A 23,147-nucleotide genomic window follows, 5' to 3' on the forward strand; every position below is an offset into this window, starting at 1 on the left:
CAAATTTTAGTTGTAATAAGCAATGTACAACAATTTGAATCAATTAAATTACAGCCAAGTTGTATTTCGGAAAGATATAATTATGTACTTTATATAAAATAAAGCATATTTAAGCATATTTACGCTGTATCGAAGTGGCACAATAAAATAGACAAATTGTAATATTAAATAAATACTTTTTAAAATTATCTGGTAAATCGTTATACTGCGCATGTTGTAAACACTTTACACATAATGAGACAAACCTGATAAAGCCAAAGCAAGTCTACATGTAGCTAGTAATGCAATGTTGGTAGTTGGGGTTCTATTACCCTAAGCCCTTCACACCAGGGTAAGCCGATTGACCTGCAAACCTTCCCATGGCAAATGCTCGACTCAACCTGATTGAACGGTTTTACCCTAGTGAATTCATGTAAATGAGTGTTTAATAGTATATCATTGTACGTTGATAAGGCGAACCGCCTTAAATTTACTCATTATTAACTATTGATGGAATAGTTAAGTAAACATTTTTTGGTGGGATTCCTGTTTTAATGTTTGGGGATTTTAGACAATCAATCATTGACTACTGTACCACATTACAGACATAATATTTCAGTTGAAAAATTTACAAAATTCATTGCATTTAGTGAAACAGCAATTATTAGAGTTAATCTTGCCAATATCACAAAATGACATAGAGATTGGGAAAAATATTAAGGCCTTGGTATTATACAGATTTCTAATGATATAGCATGTAAACAATGTTGATCGAGTAATTCCTATAGTACAGGACGAAGATTGCTTGAAACTGAGCTTTTTTGATTGAAATTGAAATTCATATTATGTTTGTTTGGGCGACTGTTAATTGTAAATATTTGACCGAATGGATATACTTGTTGAACAGTATATTAAAAAACAAACGTCTTGAAAAAAATAGTCTGGTAATTTTTATCCAACTATACATATACTCGTACATCAAATCTATTTACGGACACAATCATTAAATAATAGCCGTAAACGCAGTAAAATACAAAACTATATCATGTTAGGAACAGGAATAGTAGTAACAACAGAATAGTAACAACCCCGCTCTAATAGGGGTATGCATTTAAATATCATATAAACAATACACTAGCCACAACAACACTGTTTGATTTAAAATGTTATTAACGTTTTAAGTGATATTCATAAACATAGGAATGGACTTGTAAATGTTATCTAAAAATCGTAGATTTGCAATACAAAACAGTCAAATAATAATAAACAACGAATAAAAATAACTAAAACAAGAAAGAATTGTTAACTTTACGACACTATTGTTCTTGTTATACCTTCACGAATTATTCAAACTACAAAATATTTCAAGTGGGTTATGGGATATACCAAAATGAGGGGTCACTCGATGGGGCTTAACTTTAAAAAATTTTGAGTTTCCCCCAAAATCCCCTATTTTGGGGATGAACACCAAGTGGCGGTTATGCCCAAAAATTACTTCTTAACATGCCATAATGGTGTGCCGAGTTTAGTTTTTCTAGTATGGGCCGTTAAAAAAATAACAGGGGGTCTTCACACTTTTTACTAACCCTGTATATAAAACAAATTAATCGAGGATCTATAAAACGCAATATCCACGGATTACTACATAATCACGTAGGATGTTTACCACTTAACGTGTTTTGTGCTTCGTTTGGAGCAAATGGATTTTTCGATTACGTCGATGAAATCGGATTACAGCGATCGATTACCAAAGTGGGCCTTCATTACCTACAAAACAGACTCGATCTAGCTATCGTCAACAGATTGAGCAATACAAGAGGGCAATAGGATGAAGTATGTTGATAAAATAAATATACACAGACTGTTTTAACTACTGTAACTTTTATCAGTCGTTGAGGTGTAATCTGAAACAAAAATACCCCCGCCGCAGCAAACCTGCAGACTAAGCGAATTTCCATTGACCTGATTGGATTTACACTAAAATGCCTCCATAAAAATAGCACATTTATTTCCTATTTAAATAGAATTAGTTTAACAAGTACCTTAGGTTTGCTGCAACAGGGAGGGTAAAAAAGATTTTTTTATAAAATGATAATAGTTTAGTAAGAAATAAAAGTATTTTCCAAAATCGATCAAAATATGTTCATAAACAAGCAAACTGCAACAGTCGACTTATTCTCCATAAGAATAACATGGGAATTTTAAAATTACAATTTTTTTGAATTTTCTCCGTAACAATTAGGCGCATAATAACGCTTCAATATACTAAATTATTTGTTTTTTTAAGCTCTACAAAATGGTTTAAAAAGAAATTGTGAAATTTTGTGTTTTTAGGGGCAAAAATGGGAAAAACCTATTTTTACCCCATAAAACCCCCCATAAACCCCCGTTCCCATAGTCCGATCATGCTGGTTCGCGAACTCATTCAAGTTTATCCCGCCTTACACCTTCAAACAAAATTTTATCAAAATCGGACAAAAATTACTCAAGTTATCGTGCGGATGGACACATATATATATATATATATATATATATATATATATATAGATATATAAAAATTTGAACGAATGGTGTTTTTGGCCTCTGGGGACATCAAAATGAAAAAGTAAATCGGTCCCGGGCTTAGGTCTTACCATGAGACCTACGGTAATAGCTACTTCCCTATAGGGAAATTCGCTAATAGCAAAAATCTGACATAAATGATTTAAAATCTAAATATTTTAAAATATTCATTTTTTTTGTCTAACGATGGAATAACCCGTTTGGTGCTTTAGTTTAAAAGAGCGTGTTTTGGAATTTTTTGAAACTTCGCAACTTGAAACTTTTCCACTCTTTTCTTCAATTTCCAACGCATAAAATCATGATTTTTCTGTCCTCCCTATCAAGCAAACTTCCTGTTTAGCTCAACAGGATCCTTACGTATGTTTCTTTTAGTATGATAAATTTTGCAACAGCTAACTTTTAAATGCATTTTAAAATTACAACTTTAAAGAGATATACCAGATTATGCAGTAAAATGACATCATTTTAAGCCAAGAAGTGTTGTGTAATTATTTGCATCGTGATGAGTTTACTACTCGTCAGAATGTTATATTCCGGGGCTCGATAATTTTCAACTACTATCTCGCTCCGGAATGGGTCACTTTCAGAAATAGTAATTAAACATAATATTTCTACACATTATGCGATACTGTACGTATTCATAACTCAGCGTAATTAAACACATATTTATTACCCAACTGAAAGCGAAAGCGTAAAATTTGTCTTACTTATGTATTTATATCTAATGGACGGACTTAGCAACATTAATATGATGTCTCCGTTGCAACAGTTTTAGAATTTATTGAAGAATTGTTACGGTATACAGATACAGATTAAATAGTAATTAAATTAATAGAGGTTAATTGCAAGAAAGGGCCATGATTTCCTACATATTCGCCTCAATGAAGAAGAATTTTAATTCAATTTCATTGATGATCAAAACTCCATTGATGTTTTAATTGGATTTCCCACAACTTCTCCCTAATATGTATACTTATGTTTTTTATAGTGTATTGCGCTTTTTACACTCTTTCCCACAAGTATATAAAATGCTATTTTTTGTTCTGTAACTTAATTTGATTGAAGTGTGTTTGAATGCTTTTCTTATTGTCTTGTTTAAATTTTTGTTGTATGGGATGCACACACATTTGTTTTGTAATTTTTGTTTTAAATAGTTTTCTAAATGAATTCTTTCTTGAAATTTTCTTTAATCAAAGGAACGTTGATTAGTTAATCAATTTTGAATTTTCCTTAATACATAGTAGCCCTATTTTTCGTATATTTGTATAGGGAAGCAACATAATTGAAATAAGTAAATTGTATAGAATGAAAGAGATTTTTAAACTCCGTCGAGCTCATACCTAGCAATATAGACATTGACTGAACACAATAGAATGAAAAATGGAACTTCCATTTGTGTTGATTTCAATACACGGAATATTGCCGGGATGACCCACCAAAACCTTTCAATATCATGGATCTTTATAGGAAAAATCGCTTACCTATTCCCAAACTTGTAAAACGAATGCATTTACTTTCTTAGAGACCTGTAGTTCGTTGTAAACATCAAGCTTAAATAAATTCAATGGCGATATTAGAAATCTTTGTTAAGTTTAGGAATTTAGATATAACAGGATTAAATAAGCGATATGTTTAATGTTATCCATAAAAACCCTTACTAATAATACATATAAAACAGATAAAAGAATTCCTGAATAGGTTCAGGTTTGACTGCGCCAATGACATGCATTTTACAAAATGTAAAATTCTTTTACAGAAGTGAACAACTTCTTATGAAACAACCTATATTTTATCATATGAGTATTTGGGGATAGAACATGGAATTTAGAGACTTTTATTCTTGGAACTTTTTATTACCTTTTACTTCAAATAAATAGTTAGATGTTACAATTTACAAATTTGACCTATAAAATACTAGCATTAAAAAAATAAATCCAACAATTAATTGTTTAACTATGCAACAATTGTATACTAAATATATTTTTCTTTTATTTTATTTTAATATACTTTAAATAAACTCCCGAACAATTCCGTTACTTATTACATATAAAGTGTCCTGCTTCTACACACATACACGCGGGTGCCCTTACAGTACTTCCAAATGCTTTACAACCCTATCTAACATGATATGGTAAATAATATTCAGAATTTCCACCACTTCTGCATTCCATCCACACTAGCGTATTTATTAGAATACAATCTGTATTTTAAAAACCCCTACAGGAAATAGTCAAGTGTGAATAGGTCCGGGGATCTTGCTTGCCAAGTTACATTCCCGTTCGTTGCTATCACACTATCTCGAGTGTCGATTCAGAATGGAGGTAGCGTCTTGATCGTTTTGCAGTGAAGATCCGTCCTACTGGTACATGAGTTGTTCTAAAATAGGAATTTCATTTTAAAATATTAACAAATAAAATGAACAGCTAAGACACGATTGCCCAGTATGTCATACCAGCAGTTTGTGGAAAACCTGTAACAATTCAATAAAATAGAATGTAAAATGTGTTTATTTCATTGAATATAAGCTACATCAAATACCTGTATGTGGGTCAATCCATTTCAAATCACCCAATAAAAATAAAATTTGTTGCTCAACATTTTTTATTTGCCTAATTTTTTTATTATGGGTTCCCTATAGGTAGACAATCACAAAACACCATTTGAAAAAAATTTACAAACCATAGTTTTTTTTTGGCGGCCATTTTAAAATGGCGGTTTTGCCGATTTTAGTAAAATACAAGGTTTGCGGAAAGTTTAATTGCCAAGCTATTTTTTAAGATATCAGAAAAATTCAAAAACCATTGTCTTCAGCATAAAATGAACTTCAAGTTAACATTATATTAATGTTTCTTTTATGTAAAATAGTCAGTCAAACTTGTTCTGCAAAATATCGGATGAAACTCATCAATCGTCAATCTTTAAGACCTTAAAGATTTATGAAGGGAAAGAGACTCAGTGCTAAAACTTTATTTCTGTGTTGAATACTAATGTAACTACCTGCTGAAGAAGTTTTAGCTCTGAGAATGCTCTCCTTTTTTTTCTATACCTTTTCAAAAATGGCCAAAAGCCGTAAAATGTCAATTTTTGGGGGGTAATAACTAAAAAGGGACTGAATGAAAATAAGTGAAAACCTTACAAAATGTTCTTTATACAAATATGAACATCCAACAAAAAAATTATGACTGAGACTTAAATACATTTAGACATATACAGCATTGAATTTCAGATAAAAATGCTACCTTTTTCCTCGCGTGTGCATTGCCAACTTTGCGAACGACTGCTTTTTTAAGAAGTCAAGAAGTCATTACTTTAAAAATTAACTTAGGCTATATTTAACACTTAAAACATTATATTCATTATTATATTAATGTAAAATTATGATTTAAAATAAAAATTATTTAAAACCATAAAAAACACGGTGTTCCTCTCCAATCAAACAATACTCATAACCATAAAATAGCACTTAGCTCATATAACCTATTTTAAGGAAAAATAAACATTATAGGCCTATCTGTTTTACTGTAAAAATAATTATAAATGTTAATATATGTTCCAAAGTATAATTTAAATACATTTTATAAAAACATTATGTAAAAAATATAGGTTAGTAGGCCTAACTAATAATACTTTATTAACTCAATAATATTTTATAATTAATATCATGTTCCAACAAGTCAATGAGTTTTGCAGGGATTGTAAGGTCTAGACAACTGAAACAGTCTATACAGCCTTCCTGTACCAACATGTCTCTGCAAGTTATGACATGAAACCCCCACCCCCACATTCATTGCTTAGACATAGGTGGAGCTCAGTTGTTGATAGTTCTTTGACTAGTGATCATGTTCTGTCAGTGTTGTTAAAAATTTGGATTGCCAATGCTCTATAGTGATTCGCCTTATCATTAATAACATTAAATATGAGTTGTTTTGTGGGTGAACTAATAAGTGAACAGTGTCATAAACAACATTACAAGAAAGAAGTGCCTCAAGAATTAATTAGGGTGAGTGACTTGCCAGCTGAAGAACAATGTTTGCTAAAATTAAGAATCTCTAAAGAAATTACTAATATTTGTCACTACCATAAAGATAAATATTTAGACAAATACAACCACATTTTTGGGAAAAAATGTTGTGATCCATTTGGTTGCCACAAAAAACCAGTTAAAAATGGTTTGCGTAAAATACTTATGGATCACCTTTCCAAGAATAAAAATGTAGACATCGACCTGATTCCTGGACAAGCTCTTTGTCCAACATGTGCATCAAAAATATTTGTTGAGAAACCTGTTGAAGAAGAGGTGGATCTTGTTGAAAATGACCCTGAATTTCATCCTCAGCCTTTTGAATTAGTTGAGGATAACCCTCTGTATAAAGTTGAATCAATTTGCGAAACTTTGGAATTATCTCCATTGTGTAAAATAAGTAAGCTTAACACAGAACAGCGACTGTCAGCTTTACAAAAAAAAACTGATAAAATTGCAAGTGCAGTTAAGAGGAAATTGGAAGAATCTTTCCATGAAGATTTAGAAGCCCCAAGACAAAGTACTACAGAAAATATACAAAGTGAGTATGAAATATTAATAACCAAACTGAAAGAAAAATTCAAGGTTTCTAGTAAAGATGATAAAATTAAGATAATTAGTCTCTTGCCAAGATCATGGTCGAAACAAAAGATAATTGATGAATTTGGTGCTTCTGAATATATGGTTAAGTTAACAAGGCAGATGACAAAGGACCAAGGTATCTTACCACATCTATCAAAAAGAAAAGGAGGGAAAAAAATAAGCGAAGTTGTAAAAAATTGTGTAAAAGAATTTTACGAGGATGATGAACATAGTCGCTTATGTCCTGGTAAGAAAGAGAGTGTTTCTACTATAATTGACAATGTTAGGGTGCATAAGCAGAAAAGGTTAATTCTTCTCTCACTGAATGAGCTCTACAGCCTCTATAAACAGAAAAACCCTGATCACAAGATTGGTCGCTCTATGTTTTGCGCTCTGCGACCAAAGTGGTGCGTACTTCCAGGTTCATCAGGTACACATAGTGTGTGTGTTTGTAAGCACCACCAAAACGCAAAGCTTATGATCGAAGGAGCAAAGCTGAATGCCAATTATAAAGACCTTATATCATTCATGGTTTGTGACATTGAGAATGAAAAATGTATGCTCGACTCCTGTGAAAAATGTCCTGGACCAAATACCCTACTTGATACCTTAAACAATGAACTTGACACCTTGCCTGACGAAGTAGTTTTTAAACAGTGGGTACAAACCGATAGAGCTGAGCTGATAACACAGGTAATGCCCAGTGAGGAATTTTTAAATTCTCTTGTTGATAAGCTTGTGCTTTTAAAATCCCATCACTTTATCTCAAAAGCTCAAGCTCAACATTTCAAGACGACAAAAGAAAACCTGACAGAAACTCGTTGTTTGGTTATCGGTGACTTTGCTGAAAACTATACATTTACCGTACAGGATGAAATTCAAAGTTTTCACTGGACTAATACTCAAGCAACTCTCCATCCCTTTGTAATCTACTACATAAAACAAGGCAAATTAAGTTGCAAATCTATTTGTGTAATCAGTGACAGTCTTGATCACAATACCACGACTGTGCACACATTTCAACATCATCTAATCAGGGAGATAAAGAAGATAATACCTAATGTTGAAATGGTAATTTACTTCAGCGATGGGGCAAGCAGCCAGTACAAGAACAAGAAAAACTTCATCAATGTCTGCCAACACGAAAATGATTTTGGTTTAAAAGCGGAATGGAATTTCTTCGCCTCATCACACGGGAAGAATTCTTGCGATGGTATTGGTGGAACCACTAAACGAGAAGTTACACGAGCTTCACTTCAAAGACCTTACACTGAACATATCCTGACCCCAGAAGATATGTTCAAATATTGCCGAGAGAATATTACAGGAGTTCAATATATATTTGTTTCTTCAGCTGAAATCAAGCAAATGGAAACAAAACTTACTGAGAGATTCGAATGCTGTTTACCAGTGAAAGGAACAAGAAGCTATCACAGATACGTCCCCATCAGTGACAATCAAATTAGATGTTTTGTTACTTCTGCAGGTTCAAACTTTGACGATCATCAAACTTCGATACTTTTCACAAATGTATCGTCTTTTACGAGTAATGACTATGTTGCCTGTATCTATGATGACAAGTGGTGGCTTGGTAAAATCGAAGACAAAAGTGAAGTCAATAATGATGTATTGGTGCATTTCTTTCACCCTCCTGGACCCAAAACTGCATTCCAACTTTCCAAAAATGACACTGCCTGGGTGCCTGCTAAGAAAATAGTGCGAAAGGTGACTCCACTAGAACTAACAACTGTGTCTGGTAGGACACATAACATAGATGATAAACTATGTAATGAAATATCATCTTTATTTAATTTACTGATGAAAATTGCAGTTAACAAGTAATTGAAACCAATGTTTTAAATCTAAATGTACAGAAAAACATTATTGTGTCTATACTAGTAAACTATATGCAAGTGAAGTACAACAATGTTAACGGTAAGTTAAGTTGAAGAATTATAATTCTTAACTTATTATTCTCACTAAATATTTTTATTCAATATTAAAAATGTTTGATTATGTTTTGTAAACTCATATGATGGTTTAAAAATAACTTAGACAATGTCAATTGTATTTCAACTGCTATCTTGGCACCGCTCGTGCTAGAAAGAGGGTATCGTTTTTATCTGAAATTCAATGCTGTATAACTCTAAATGTAGTTAGGTCTCAGTCATAATTTTTTTGTGAGATATTCTTATTTGTATAAAGAACATTATGTGAGGTTTTCACTTATTTTCATTCAGTCCCTTTTTAGTTATTAACCCCCAAAAATTGACATTTTACGGCTTTTGGCCATTTTTGAAAAGGTATAGAAAAAAAAGGAGAGCATTCTCAGAGCTAAAACTTCTTCAGCAGGTAGTTACATTAGTATTCAACACAGAAATAAAGTTTTAGCACTGAGTCTCTTTCCCTTCATAAATCTTTAAGGTCTTAAAGATTGACGATTGATGAGTTTCATCCGATATTTTGCAGAACAAGTTTGACTGACTATTTTACATAAAAGAAACATTAATATAATGTTAACTTGAAGTTCATTTTATGCTGAAGACAATGGTTTTTGAATTTTTCTGATATCTTAAAAAATAGCTTGGCAATTAAACTTTCCGCAAACCTTGTATTTTACTAAAATCGGCAAAACCGCCATTTTAAAATGGCCGCCAAAAAAAACTATGGTTTGTAAATTTTTTTCAAATGGTGTTTTGTGATTGTCTACCTATAGGGAACCCATAATACAAAAATTAGGCAAATAAAAAATGTTGAGCAACATGACCTGGGTGATTTGAAATGGATTGACCCATGTATAAAAAGGATAATTATTTAACATTATTATATGAATAACTAAAATTTTAACTCTAAATGAAACCCCGCCTCACTTTATGGTTTCTTTCGTTTAAACACAAAGGGTTTTCTGTCGACCAGTGTTGATTGTTCTTTGGGTTGAACATGCCGTCATTTGAAAAAAAAATGTTTCATCTGTCCAAATGATGCGATGCAGGAAGTTTGGGTTTTCGATGAACTGCTCGGACAGCCAAGCACAGAACATCATCCTCTCTTCATCACCAGGCATCAATGCTTAAAGTGGCGTAAACTTTGTAGGCATGGTAGTTGTTTGTACGAAGAGTTTTTTGTATTGAGCCTGATAATAACTGATTCATCTTGGCAACATTCCTAGGGATGTGCCTCAAGTAAGCCATAATATCTGCCTCGACATCTCCCGTTACGACTCTTGGTTGGCGCTGTCTCTTCTTGATAAATGTCTTCTTTCTACATTGAAAAACCCTTCATACATGTCTAATTTGTAACTATTAGCAAACGCCATTCATACCAAATAAAATAAAAACACTGAATAAATCTTCAATAGTTTAATACATCTTTATGATCTGCAAATATCTGAATAAAAATTGGTCAATGAAATATCTGTAAAACATTTGAAGAAGAAATATTCCTTAAAGATTCAATACTGCATATTTTCAATTAAAAACCCTGAATAGAGCAGAACGAGTAGAATATTATTGTTTCACAAGTGAAACATAAAATTAATTATGAAGTTAATCTCAGATAAATGAAACAGTTGGTAAAATAGTTAATCTAATCATCCACTAGTTTACAAGAATATGTTAATTGATTTCATTAAACACCCACACAACTTGTTTCTTATAAATGAAAAAATAAGGAAAATAATGAATCTATGTTTGTAAAGATAGGCAGTCTATTTTCTGGACTCGCACAGTTAAGTATTTCTTTCAGTGATATTCTCAGCGATGCGATCAGTTCCATTTTGTGGCCCGATACCCAGTCAATGGCGGCAACCCTCACTGATAACGGGCTGATAACACCAACACTCTCTCTCCTGAATGCGCCGTCATTTTATCACTTTCTCTTTCAAAGAAGCCACCGAACATTTTCCAAGCATTTAGAATAGAATCATTGGATTCGTTTCATTTCTCACTGGTATTGGACTCGTGGAACTCATCAATATCTAACCAAGATAGGCCGATTACGTAAGTGTAAGTAGTAATGAACATACATTAAATTATACGAGGCATGTTTTTTAAGTACGTACCGTTTTTAAATTTCTACGTTCCAGCACTGCGATTGGCATTTTTGACATTTGCCCTGTGTATGGGCATCTATTCGTAAGACCTAGCCGGAAATTCAAGAAAAATCGGCCGTGTTTACATCCGGTGTCGAGCATTCAAAATGGTGCCGCCAATTGAGACTGCCGCCGGCTGTGATGTGCGCGCTGTAATTAGATTTTTAAGTGCTAAAGGTGTGAAGGCCATTGAAAATCATCGATAGATTAGTGAAGTGTATAGCGAGAACATTTTGAGTGCCATAATGGTACGCAAGTGGATAAGGGCATTTTAAGACGGTCCCACCAACGTTCATGATGAGCAACGCACTGGGCGGCGTCATTACTGTCCCCGTACCCAGTGCGTTGCTCATCATGAACGTTGGTGGGGCCGCCTTACCTACCTGCGTACCATTCCGTCACCCATAATGCTCTCGCCATACACTTCACTAATCTATCGATGATTTTCAATGGCTTTCACACCTTTAGCACTTAAAAATCTAATTACAGCGCGCACATCACAGTCGGCGGCAGTCTCAATTGGCGGCACCATTTTGAATGCTCGACACCGGATGTAAACACGGCCGATTGTTCTTGAATTTCTGGCTAGATCTTACCAATAGATGCACCTACACAGCGCAAATGTCAAAAATGCCAATTGCAGTGCTGGAACGGAGAAATTTAAAAACGGTACTTACTTAAAATACCCCCGCCGCAGCAAACCTGCCGACTAAGCGAATTTCCATTTGTCTGAATTGATTTTCAGTTAAATATATTTTAATAACATTAGGTTTAACGAGTACCTAGGTTTGCTGCTACAAGGAAACTAATAAAGTGTGTTTTTGAGTAAAATATTGATAGCTTAGTACAAAATAAATAAATTTTCCAAGTTTGATCAAAATATATCCACAAACAAGCAAACTACAACATTTGACAATATTCTCCATAAGAATAACATGGGAATTTTAAATTTACAATTTTTTTAATTTTCTCCGTTACTAATAATCGAACAAAAATACTTTTATATACTAAATTATTTGTTTTTTAAGCTCTTTAAAAAGGTCTAAAGAGAAATCGGGAAATTTTGCGTTTTGAGGGTCAAAAGTGAGAAAAACCAATTTTTACCCCATAAAACCCCCCGTAAAGCCCCGTTCCCATGGTCCGATCGTGCTGGTTCGCGAACTCATTCAAGTTTATCCCGCTTTACACCTTTAAACCAAATTTCATCAAAATCGGACAAAAATTACTCAAGTTATCGCGTTCACGGACGTATATATATATACAAGTCTATATATATATATATACATATATAAAAATTTGAACGAATGGTGTTTTTGGCCTCTGGGGACATCAAAATGAAAAAGTAAATTGGTCCCGGGTCTAGGTCTTACCATGCCACCTACGGTAATAGCTACTTCCCTATAGGGAAATTCGCTAAAACATGCCTCGTAGTAAGGACTTATAAAACATTTTACTAATTTCTAAAGAATATTACATTTATAAACTAAACTTAATTACTTAATACTATTTCCAGACATTTTAGAGATAGGAAATGCAGCAAATACGAGCTGAACTAACAGATGGTATGAACTGTCACTTTGGTAATCCTATTGAGCTGATCTATAACTCGATATTTTCCATCACAACGGTAGCCGTTTAATTATGCTGTCACAACTAAATTTGTCGTTATAATCTATTCAAGGGAAGCAACAACAACAACTTGATTAAATGCTGGCAACACAGCACTCAACGGAGTGTCCAGATGCAACTGACTCCTTGGCGTTGCCTTGCTTTGGACTTTGAACCGAGAGTAGGATCACCGGTGATAAAATCATTATGTTTACACGTCTAAAACTAGGTAATTTATTGTTACACTCGAATAAATAAAGAATTAGTGGTGTTATAGGTGTTGTTGGCGTAGACCATTGGACTGCAGTTTGCCAGCCAGGTGGGTAAACACATTGTGTGCCGTTGGAGGTTTCGTTTCAATTGACAGCTTGACACTGAAGGTTTCTTCTATTTTATGCACCTAGTAGCAGGCGCACAAACATTGAGTGAATACGATGATGCCGCTGGGGATGTGCATCGTAATCGTTCAACATATTCTTGTACAAAAACATGAACCAGTCCCTTAAGTGAGACGCTCTCTAGTGACGTGACTGCGAGTACTAACTCAGTAATGTCCGAGGCTACATTATCAAGACAGCGATCTACCCTGGCTATGTTACACCACCGTGTTGAGAACCCCTGGCATGTTTGAGTATAATACATTTGCGATGACCACGGCAACTTACACTATCATGGCATTACGATCAACTCGGGCTGGGTATGATGTTAGAATAAGTGAAGTTACAAGAAAAAGTCACGTGGTGCTGATGAGTTTCTTATCTTCTTCAGAGGCTCATCATCGTATCGTAACTTTCGTTTCTTTGGCTGAAAATGCTTCTCTTTTTACTCCAGGCAAACTGTTTTTGATTTGTTATTACAAGTTTACTGAATACCTATTTTTATCGTAATAAAATATTTGCCTAAGTAGAAAGTAATTAGTTTTTGTAAAGTATCAGTTATATTTAAGACACGTTTTAGTTTTCTTAAACAAGTAAATTCATATTTTAATCTGACAATAAGAGACGATAATCTCTAATAATCGATATTATTATTTGCATTCATTGAGCATTAATTAGTTCAGTGTGAAAAAAATGTTTCCTATACGAAACATATCAAATTATATCAATCTCGAAATTTTAATTGATTAAGAACCTCATGTAATAAATTTGTAGGTCATCTTAATATAAACAGATCTTGTAACCACAAGTAGTGTTAACATCCTTTCTGGCTGTCACTATCCAAAATGTTTCTATAAACGGCTTAATTAAATCATGCAAGTTTCTTATTTCCAATCCATTTTATTCGATTGAGCAATTTTAGTTTTGCCTTATAATTATTAACTAAGATGTAATTTAATGTTATTGACTGTCATTAGTTGTTTATCTTTGTACCTGAAGAGTTAAAATTATGAATATAATAAAAATCTAAACAATTAGGATATGTGTAATTGTATATTTACTCGCCCAGGGATATAAGATTAAAAAAGGTAATAAAAAGAATTTTCCAGTAGTATTTTATGGCATTCAAGAAATTTACTTAAAACATATGTTTTTTATTTTCATTTTAGGTAAAGTATAATAATATTTGGTATGTAATACTGGATTTTGCTCTTCTTGTTTCAGTGGTCACTGCCAGCTGGGAGGAGTGGTGGACATATGATGGTATATCAGGTCAGTACTCCGTTCATTTACAAACAATTCGGTAATACCACAAAGACAGTTTTCTGATCAACTTGTTATACCATTGGATTACTGTGGTTAATGATAGAAATTATTAAGGTAATGTAGGAGGATATTTTATTTAGTAATTTAAGTGTGGATAATTAAGCTGTGATCGATTTTATTATTCCTCTTAACTGTTCAAATGCAACAGTTCAATGAACTGGCTATGTAATATATTAATGCCAAGAAATGTGTACAGCCATGGCATTAACGATACAAAATATTTAACGGTAGCTCGGATTTCGTAAACAGAATTTGTAATTTGTAAATGAAGATATAAGTCAGTCGCCTGTGGCAACTTATAATTTTAGCTCCGCTCCTAAACCAGCTTATACTAAAGCTGCTATAAAATGAGCCATAGATCATGGTTAGAATCGAAATATTTCTATGTCCTGTAAGAAATTATGAAAATAAAGAAATTAAGCAATGTGGATGTGATCGATTATTTACATGTTGACTTTAGTGAGAGTAAGAAAAATTGAATGTGGAGACAAATTGTAACTAAAACAAAATCTTATGACAAAATACGTAAAAAAAGAAATTTGGTTTAAGTATATATGCATTTGCACATCATAAAAACGACATAACATTACTAGGTATTATAATACTACAAAATAATTTTATGGAATGTAGATTCCCTTAAGGAATGAGGGTAGAAACAAATGTTTGAAAGGAAACGGCAAACAGCAAAGAAATAACAGTTTTGATTTTATACAATCGAATAAGGCGATTCTGTCCCAAAGGCAAGAGCCAATAAACTGAATTGTGAGCAAGGCTGTCTGAGCAGCGACCCTTCACACCCCATTCTGTCTTTGCTTACATCTCACTCGCTTGACGCAAAATAGATATTCTAACACTCGACGAGGAGTCAAACTGTGAAAACCACACCACACAACCAACCATTTGTGTCACCAGTTCAACAAATTATATTGAGTGTATGGTACCAAATTATAAAAAAAATGTATAGATTTAAATGTGTATGACCTATTATGGACCAATCACGTGTCTGTGTCAATTATAAAAATCAAATCTTACTAATATTACAAATGTGAAAGTTTGTGTGTTAGTTTGTTTGAAGTTCAATTGCGTATTAACTACTAAAACTAAAATTGGATTGAAATTGGATTGAATTGGATTGGGCTTAAATTTTCCTACAGTTACCTAACAATATACATGTTCTCTCACTGATTTGAGAAAGCAAAGTGGCCAATTCGCTCATCAGTGAGACAATGTTAACATTGTCTCACTGTAATTACTTTGTCTCACTCCAGATTTGCAACGTGAATGCACGAAAGTGGCCAATTCGCTCATCAGTGAGACAATGTTAAAACTGTCTCACTCTAATTACTTTGCCTCACTCCAGATTTGCAAAGTGAAGGCACGTTTCTTTACCAATTTATTTATTTTGTGGTAACTGTAGGAAAAATATAACGTGCAACTCGAGTGCAAAGTGCAATTGCCTCACTCAAGAGAAATCCTTACTCACGAGCCGTAGTTGCACAAATAACTATTACCAAAGTGGTTAAATTTGCTTGAAAAGACTCCATTTTAATTACAGAAAATGAAGCCTGGAATAATTTATCTTAAATGATCTGACAGTACGATAGAATTTAGTATTTAAGCAGCATACAAACATACTTTTCTAAATTGGTAAGAATCAAGTGCCGAAAATGAGTTAACATTTAGTAGCCAACTGCAAATGTATTCTTAACAATTTTATTGAACTTAAAAAAGGATTTAGTTCACAAAGGTTTCTCATCAAATGTCTTCCATATCTTATTTGTAACTTTTGTTGATTTACTACATCTTTCGAATATATTTACAAGGTCACGACTATTTGAGAAACTCCCATCCCATCGGCTAGTGAGAGCTGGAGCTACCCCGAGGGTGACTGGGGATGTTAAGGTTCACTGGGCTTTCCAACTCGGCCTCACAATTCATTTTATTGCTTGCTCAGTCCCTGGAGCCAGCCCTTTCTTACTTTACACCCTTTTTATCAGATTCTATACAGTCTCAATAGGTTCAATTCCTTTACGGGCATAAAGAGCTTTGTCCTTTTTACTTCTCAGGCCTTTGAATTTTGTGAATTAAAAAGCGACTACTCTGAATATAGAAAATAAAATGTTGAATACTGAGTAAATATTGTAAAAAATTGTAAAATATTGTTGGGATATGAATCCTAGAATTTTCGGAACCTCAGACAAAAATATTAGACTTAAAATTAAATAGGGTGTCTTACTCTCATCACACCTTATAAAATAAACCTCTGGTTGACCATCATGGAATAAACCACTATCTAATAATTCATAATCCATTTAAGGGCAGGATCTATGTTGTTACCAATTTTAGTAAATTTCCCAACTTTAACTTTAATACTTTTTTCAATGAAATGGCGACCATATAAAGTAGGTAACAATCAATTGACGTTATTGATTAATAAAAAAAACACATCATACACAGAATTTTGTGTTTTCCCAACTAACTACAGGTGCATTTTTGTATAGCATGCGTCGTTTAGGAGTTGTAAGCCGAAAACTGGTCAAATAATCAACCTTTTGGCCATGTTATTGAAAATATTCCAACTTTGAAAAGCTACAGCGGCTAAACAGCTCGGCCGATTTTGACGTATTTAACATCAATCGACGCGGAATTTAATGCACTAAAAGACACCTGTGAACAACAATTTCCTTAGAATTCGTTATTTAGGAGTTATAAGCGAAAAACTGAAAAAAGTGCAAAATTTTCATAGTTTTTCGACTCCCAAAACTTAAGCAGACGTTTATTACTGTTTGACATTGTAATAATACATTTTTATTATTTATAAAATGATAACTAGATTATTATTTACAATTTTGTTATTGGTGTTTTTGTCACTTTATTGTATTTTACTAGAATAGCAGAAAGCTAAATCTTAGTTTTTATTGTCAAAGTCTGTTTCATTTCCTTGTTCCGTGTTCCACAATTTACATTTTTACTGCTTAAAGACTAAATCTCATCGTCCTCAGGTTATATGTTTCATCATAACATGCTAATACCACGACATGTTGAAAGTTTAGTTACCTGATCTCAGGTCGCCTGAGGCTCTCTCAAGTCTTCTACACACACTGACGAGTAATTACATGAGAACCGTTTCTGTCAGCTGTTCGATAAGCTCATTTGAAAACTGAATATTACAGATTACTCCAAACGTCTTGCCTACAGCGATTCTAGGTGCGACTTTTGTATACGCATCAATTAGACGTAATAGATCGATTAAAGCTAAGACGATTTGTATGTTAGCTGTCAGTTAGTTTGGTCACCGATCTTAGGAACTGTTTCATAAACAAGTATTCAATGTGAAGTACAGTAAAACGAAATTTTAAGGGACAAAAAGACTAATATATTTTTTTATTCCAAAAGCGCTTTCGACGTTTTAAAGCTAACGAAAAGTAAACGTTTATAGTAAATTAATTTTAAATAAAATTAAACAGATGATAAATATTTGAAAAACATTAATTTTTATTTTTTATATTCATTACAATGTTTATCTCGATGTAATTAGTTAAAGTATTTCAGAGGTAATAATTGGACCGTCTTCATTATTTAGCAAATAATTTTGGCCTGTTTTCCTATAAAATAAGATTACCACGCATTATAAGATGTTGATGTCTCATAATTGAATATACAAGTTTAATTTTTTTAAATTGAAGAAATGCCCTGTATTGATACGGTGGCTAGCAATAGCAGAGATTTTCTTCCGTATTCGCATGGCTTTCGTGTTTTTTTTCCTTTTTTTTCAATTTAGTTTGGATTTTTTGTTTTGTTTAAACAATAAATTTCATATTGCAATCATTACAATTAATTTCATTTAATAATTTAATAAGCATTCAATGCTTATAGCCCAGGCAAATTAGACATATGCTCCCCAAAAAATCGTCTAAAGCTGGAAAGTGTTTTAATACCTTTTGGGGGTCCCAAATAAGAGTCCTGTGAGTTTGCGACGGATTCTGACGTCTGCTTAAGTTTTGGGAGTCGAAAAACTATGAAAATTTTGCACTTTTTTCAGTTTTTCGCTTATAACTCCTAAATAACGAATTCTAAGGAAAATGTTTTTCACATATGTCTTTTGGTGCATTAAATTCCGCGTCGATAGATGTTAAATACGTCAAAATCGGCCGAGCCGTTTACCCGCTGTAGCTTTTAGCGACAACATAGATCCTGTCCTTAAATGGATTATGAATTATTAGATAGTGGTTTATTCCATGATGGTCATCCAGAGGTTTATCTAATAAGGTGTGATGAGAGTAAGACACCCTATGTAATTTTAAGTCTAATATTTTTGTCTGAGGTTCCGAAAATTCTAGGATTCATATCCCAACCACCCATTCATTATACAGGGTGAGTTTTAATTGTCCCCCCCAACTTTTTTCAACATTTTTTCGAATATCAATCCCAGACCACTTCCAAACATTGTTGGGTAGTAAGTACTTCATTTTGACAAGGTGGTCATTTCCGGCCGCCATCTTGGATCCGCCATATTGGATGCAAACTATTTTTTCCACATGTGAAGGGGGTGTTGTGACCCATCATTTCGAACTATCTTTTTAAGCTAAACTCAATGCCGCAATCAATTTTTTGTTACCAAGTTTTATTTATCAAATATTGAATTTTTTTTGTTAAAAATGTCTATATTTCAACATCAAAATATCAATATGAAAAACGGATCATGGAATTGAGTTTAACTTAAAAAATAGTTCGAAATTATGGGTCACAACACCCCCTTCACATTTAAAATAATTCATCACATTTCAAAATGGCGGATCCAAGATGGCGGCCGATAAAAATACATCACCCATAACCAAGTGAAAATACGTCGATAATGACTGGTAGTGTATACTTATCTTTATCTAGCACTATTTTGAGATTATGGTCTTAGTTTGTGCATGCACAATGTTAAAATGGGGTAAAAATAAAGTTTTAAAAATCCCCCATTACTTTGGAATGAATCAAGTATTTTAAAAACGGTTTGTGGCATTGTAATCAGGGTAAAAATCTAGTTCGAAATATTGGGTCACAACCCCACCTTTACATTTGAAAAAAATATTTTACGTCCAATATGGCGGATCCAAGATGGCGGCCGGAAATGACCACCTTGTCAAAATGAAGTACTTACTACCCAACAATGTTTGGAAGTGGTCTGGGATTGATATTCAAAAAATGTAGAAAAAAGTTGGGGGGACAATTAAAACTCACCCTTTATAATGGGTGGTTGGGATATGAATCCTAGAATTTTCGGAACCTCAGACAAAAATATTAGACTTAAAATTACATAGGGTGTCTTACTCTCATCACACCTTATTAGATAAACCTCTGGATGACCATCATGGAATAAACCACTATCTAATAATTCATAATCCATTTAAGGATAGGATCTATGTTGTTACCAATTTTAGTAAAATTTCCCAACTTTAACTTTAATACTTTTTTCAATGAAATGACGACCATATAAAGTAGGTAACAATCAATTGCCGTTATTGATTAATACAAAAAACACATCATACGCAGAATTTTGTGTTTTCCCAACTAACTACAGGTGCATTTTTGTATAGCATGCGTCGTTTAGGAGTTGTAAGCCGAAACTGGTCAAATAATCAACCTTTTGGCCATGTTATTGAAAATATTCCAACTTTGAAAAGCTACAGCGGGTAAACGGCTCGGCCGATTTTGACGTATTTAACATCTATCGACGCGGAATTTAATGCACCAAAAGACATATGTGAAAAACATTTTCCTTAGAATTCGTTATTTAGGAGTTATAAGCGAAAAACTGAAAAAAGTGCAAAATTTTCATAGTTTTTCGACTCCCAAAACTTAAGCAGACGTCAGAATCCGTCGCAAACTCACAGGACTCTTATTTGGGACCCCCAAAAGGTATTAAAACACTTTCCAGCTTTAGACGATTTTTTGGGGAGCATATGTCCAATTTGCCTGGGCTATAAGCATTGAATGCTTATTAAATTATTAAATGAAATTAATTGTAATGATTGCAATATGAAATTTATTGTTTAAACAAAACAAAAAATCCAAACTAAATTGAAAAAAAAGGAAAAAAAAACACGAAAGCCATGCGAATACGGAAGAAAATCTCTGCTATTGCTAGCCACCGTATCAATACAGGGCATTTCTTCAATTTAAAAAAATTAAACTTGTATATTCAATTATGAGAGATCAACATCTTATAATGCGTGGTAATCTTATTTTATAGGAAAAACAGGCCAAAATTATTTGCTAAATAATGAAGACGGTCCAATTATTACCTCTGAAATACTTTAATTAATTACATCGAGATAAACATTGTAATGAATATAAAAAATAAAAATTAATGTTTTTCAAATATTTATCATCTGTTTAATTTTATTTAAAATTAATTTACTATAAACGTTTACTTTTCGTTAGCTTTAAAACGTCGAAAGCGCTTTTGGAATAAAAAAATATATTAGTCTTTTTGTCCCTTAAAATTTCGTTTTACTGTACTTCACATTGAATACTTGTTTATGAAACAGTTCCTAAGATAGGTGACCAAACTAACTGACAGCTAACATACAAATCGTCTTAGCTTTAATCGATCTATTACGTCTAATTGATGCGTATACAAAAGTCGCACCTAGAATCGCTGTAGGCAAGACGTTTGGAGTAATCTGTAATATTCAGTTTTCAAATGAGCTTATCGAACAGCTGACAGAAACGGTTCTCATGTAATTACTCGTCAGTGTGTGTAGAAGACTTGAGAGAGCCTCAGGCGACCTGAGATCAGGTAAGTAAACTTTCAACATGTCGTGGTATTAGCATGTTATGATGAAACATATAACCTGAGGACGATGAGATTTAGTCTTTAAGCAGTAAAAATGTAAATTGTGGAACACGGAACAAGGAAATGAAACAGACTTTGACAATAAAAACTAAGATTTAGCTTTCTGCTATTCTAGTAAAATACAATAAAGTGACAAAAACACCAATAACAAAATTGTAAATAATAATCTAGTTATCATTTTATAAATAATAAAAATGTATTATTACAATGTCAAACAGTAATAAACAATTTTAAATACTTGATGATAGTAAAAACTATTGTAAATTCATACCGATGCAAATTTACGCTAATAGTTTATTTTTAAGATTTTGTTGCAATATGTGGTGAGAATATTCACACTATATTAGAAAGTATAACCGGTTACTTTAAAACTTAATAATAATAGTAATAGGCGAACAAAAAAATATTTAGTAAGGTATATGACGGAATATATAGTACGGTGGCCTATATTCTTAAAGTATATCCTTTAAGAATAATTTTAATATATCCTTTAGTATATCCAAAGAATATACTAGTATATAAGTATATCCTTTAAAGATATACTTAAAAAAAATAAAAAATCGTAACTTATACTTGTTATTCTTTGCCGAATGTTTTAATTAATTAACATAATTTACCAGCAGAGTGGGTGTTGGTACACTTTTTTTAAACATACCTTCTTACTTATAGCTACCGTGAACCATATGACGATATTTAAAATTCTCAAAAATCAATTATTGAATAGCTACACATAATACCAATATTTATAATTATTTAGCATTTACTATACAGGGTGTTGAAAATGTCTGGAACCAACATTATATCTGGTGAGTGGTTAAAGGAAAACAACTGATATTTTGTGTACGGATATACTATGGTTTTACCTATCTTTAGGTGCCTTATGAAGTTTTTTACCACTTATAGGGAACGTCCTGTGGAGGATGCAGTAAAAAGTTTTAATGGAAGCCTATGGTAAATGATACATCATTTTAAAGGCCATTTTTTTCTGAGTAAGGAGCCACAAGTTTCATCTCAAAAGGACCACCCTAGCAAAAATGGCGACTGTTTGAAATTTAAAAACCCACTTATAGGGAACGTCCTGTGGAGGATGCAGTAAACAGTTTTAATGGAAGCCTATGGTAAATGATTCATCATTTTAAAGGCCATTTTTTTCTGAGTAAGGAGCCACAAGTTTCATCTCAAAAGGACCACCCTAGCAAAAATGGCGACTGTTTGAAAATTAAAAACATTGCTATTTAATTATAGCAACATCTTTCAATTATTTTCAAAAACTTCAAACAGTCGCCATTTTTGCTAGGGTGGTCCTTTTGAGATGAAACTTGTGGCTCCTTACTCAGAAAAAAATTGCCTTTAAAATGATGTATCATTTATTATAGGCTTCCATTAAAACTTTTTACTGCATCCACCACAGGACGTTCCGTATAAGTGGGTTTTTAAATTTCAAACAGTCGCCATTTTTGCTAGGGTGGTCCTTTTGAGATGAAACTTGTGGCTCCTTACTCAGAAAAAAATTGCCTTTAAAATGATGTATCATTTACCATAGGCTTCCATTAAAACTTTTTACTGTATCCTCCACAGGACGTTCCCTATAAGTGGTAAAAAACTTCATAAGGCACCAAAAGATAGGTAAAACCATAGTATATCCGTACACAAAATTTTAGTTGTTTTTCTTTAACCACTCACCAGATATAATGTTGGTTCCAGACATTTTCAACACCCTGTATTGATAGATTCTAATTTACTTTATTTTGAACA

General features: G+C 32.9%; 1 protein-coding gene across 3 annotated transcripts in view; it reads left to right on the forward strand.

Annotated features, from left to right (window-relative positions):
• LOC128985438 (carbonic anhydrase-related protein 10-like) overlaps positions 1–23,147 on the forward strand; it is a 192,165-nt gene that overhangs the window by 99,960 nt on the left and 69,058 nt on the right. For all 3 annotated transcript variants that reach the window (XM_054404916.1, XM_054404917.1, XM_054404915.1), the window contains exon 2: positions 14,444–14,491. In XM_054404916.1, coding sequence (XP_054260891.1) covers positions 14,444–14,491 — 48 coding nt within the window. The remainder of the gene's footprint in view (positions 1–14,443; positions 14,492–23,147) is intronic.

The sequence above is a fragment of the Macrosteles quadrilineatus genome, unplaced genomic scaffold (assembly GCF_028750875.1).
Source record: "Macrosteles quadrilineatus isolate MER2022 unplaced genomic scaffold, UCM_ALF_1.0 Scaffold_2__2_contigs__length_208266976, whole genome shotgun sequence".
Taxonomy (NCBI): domain Eukaryota; kingdom Metazoa; phylum Arthropoda; class Insecta; order Hemiptera; family Cicadellidae; genus Macrosteles; species Macrosteles quadrilineatus.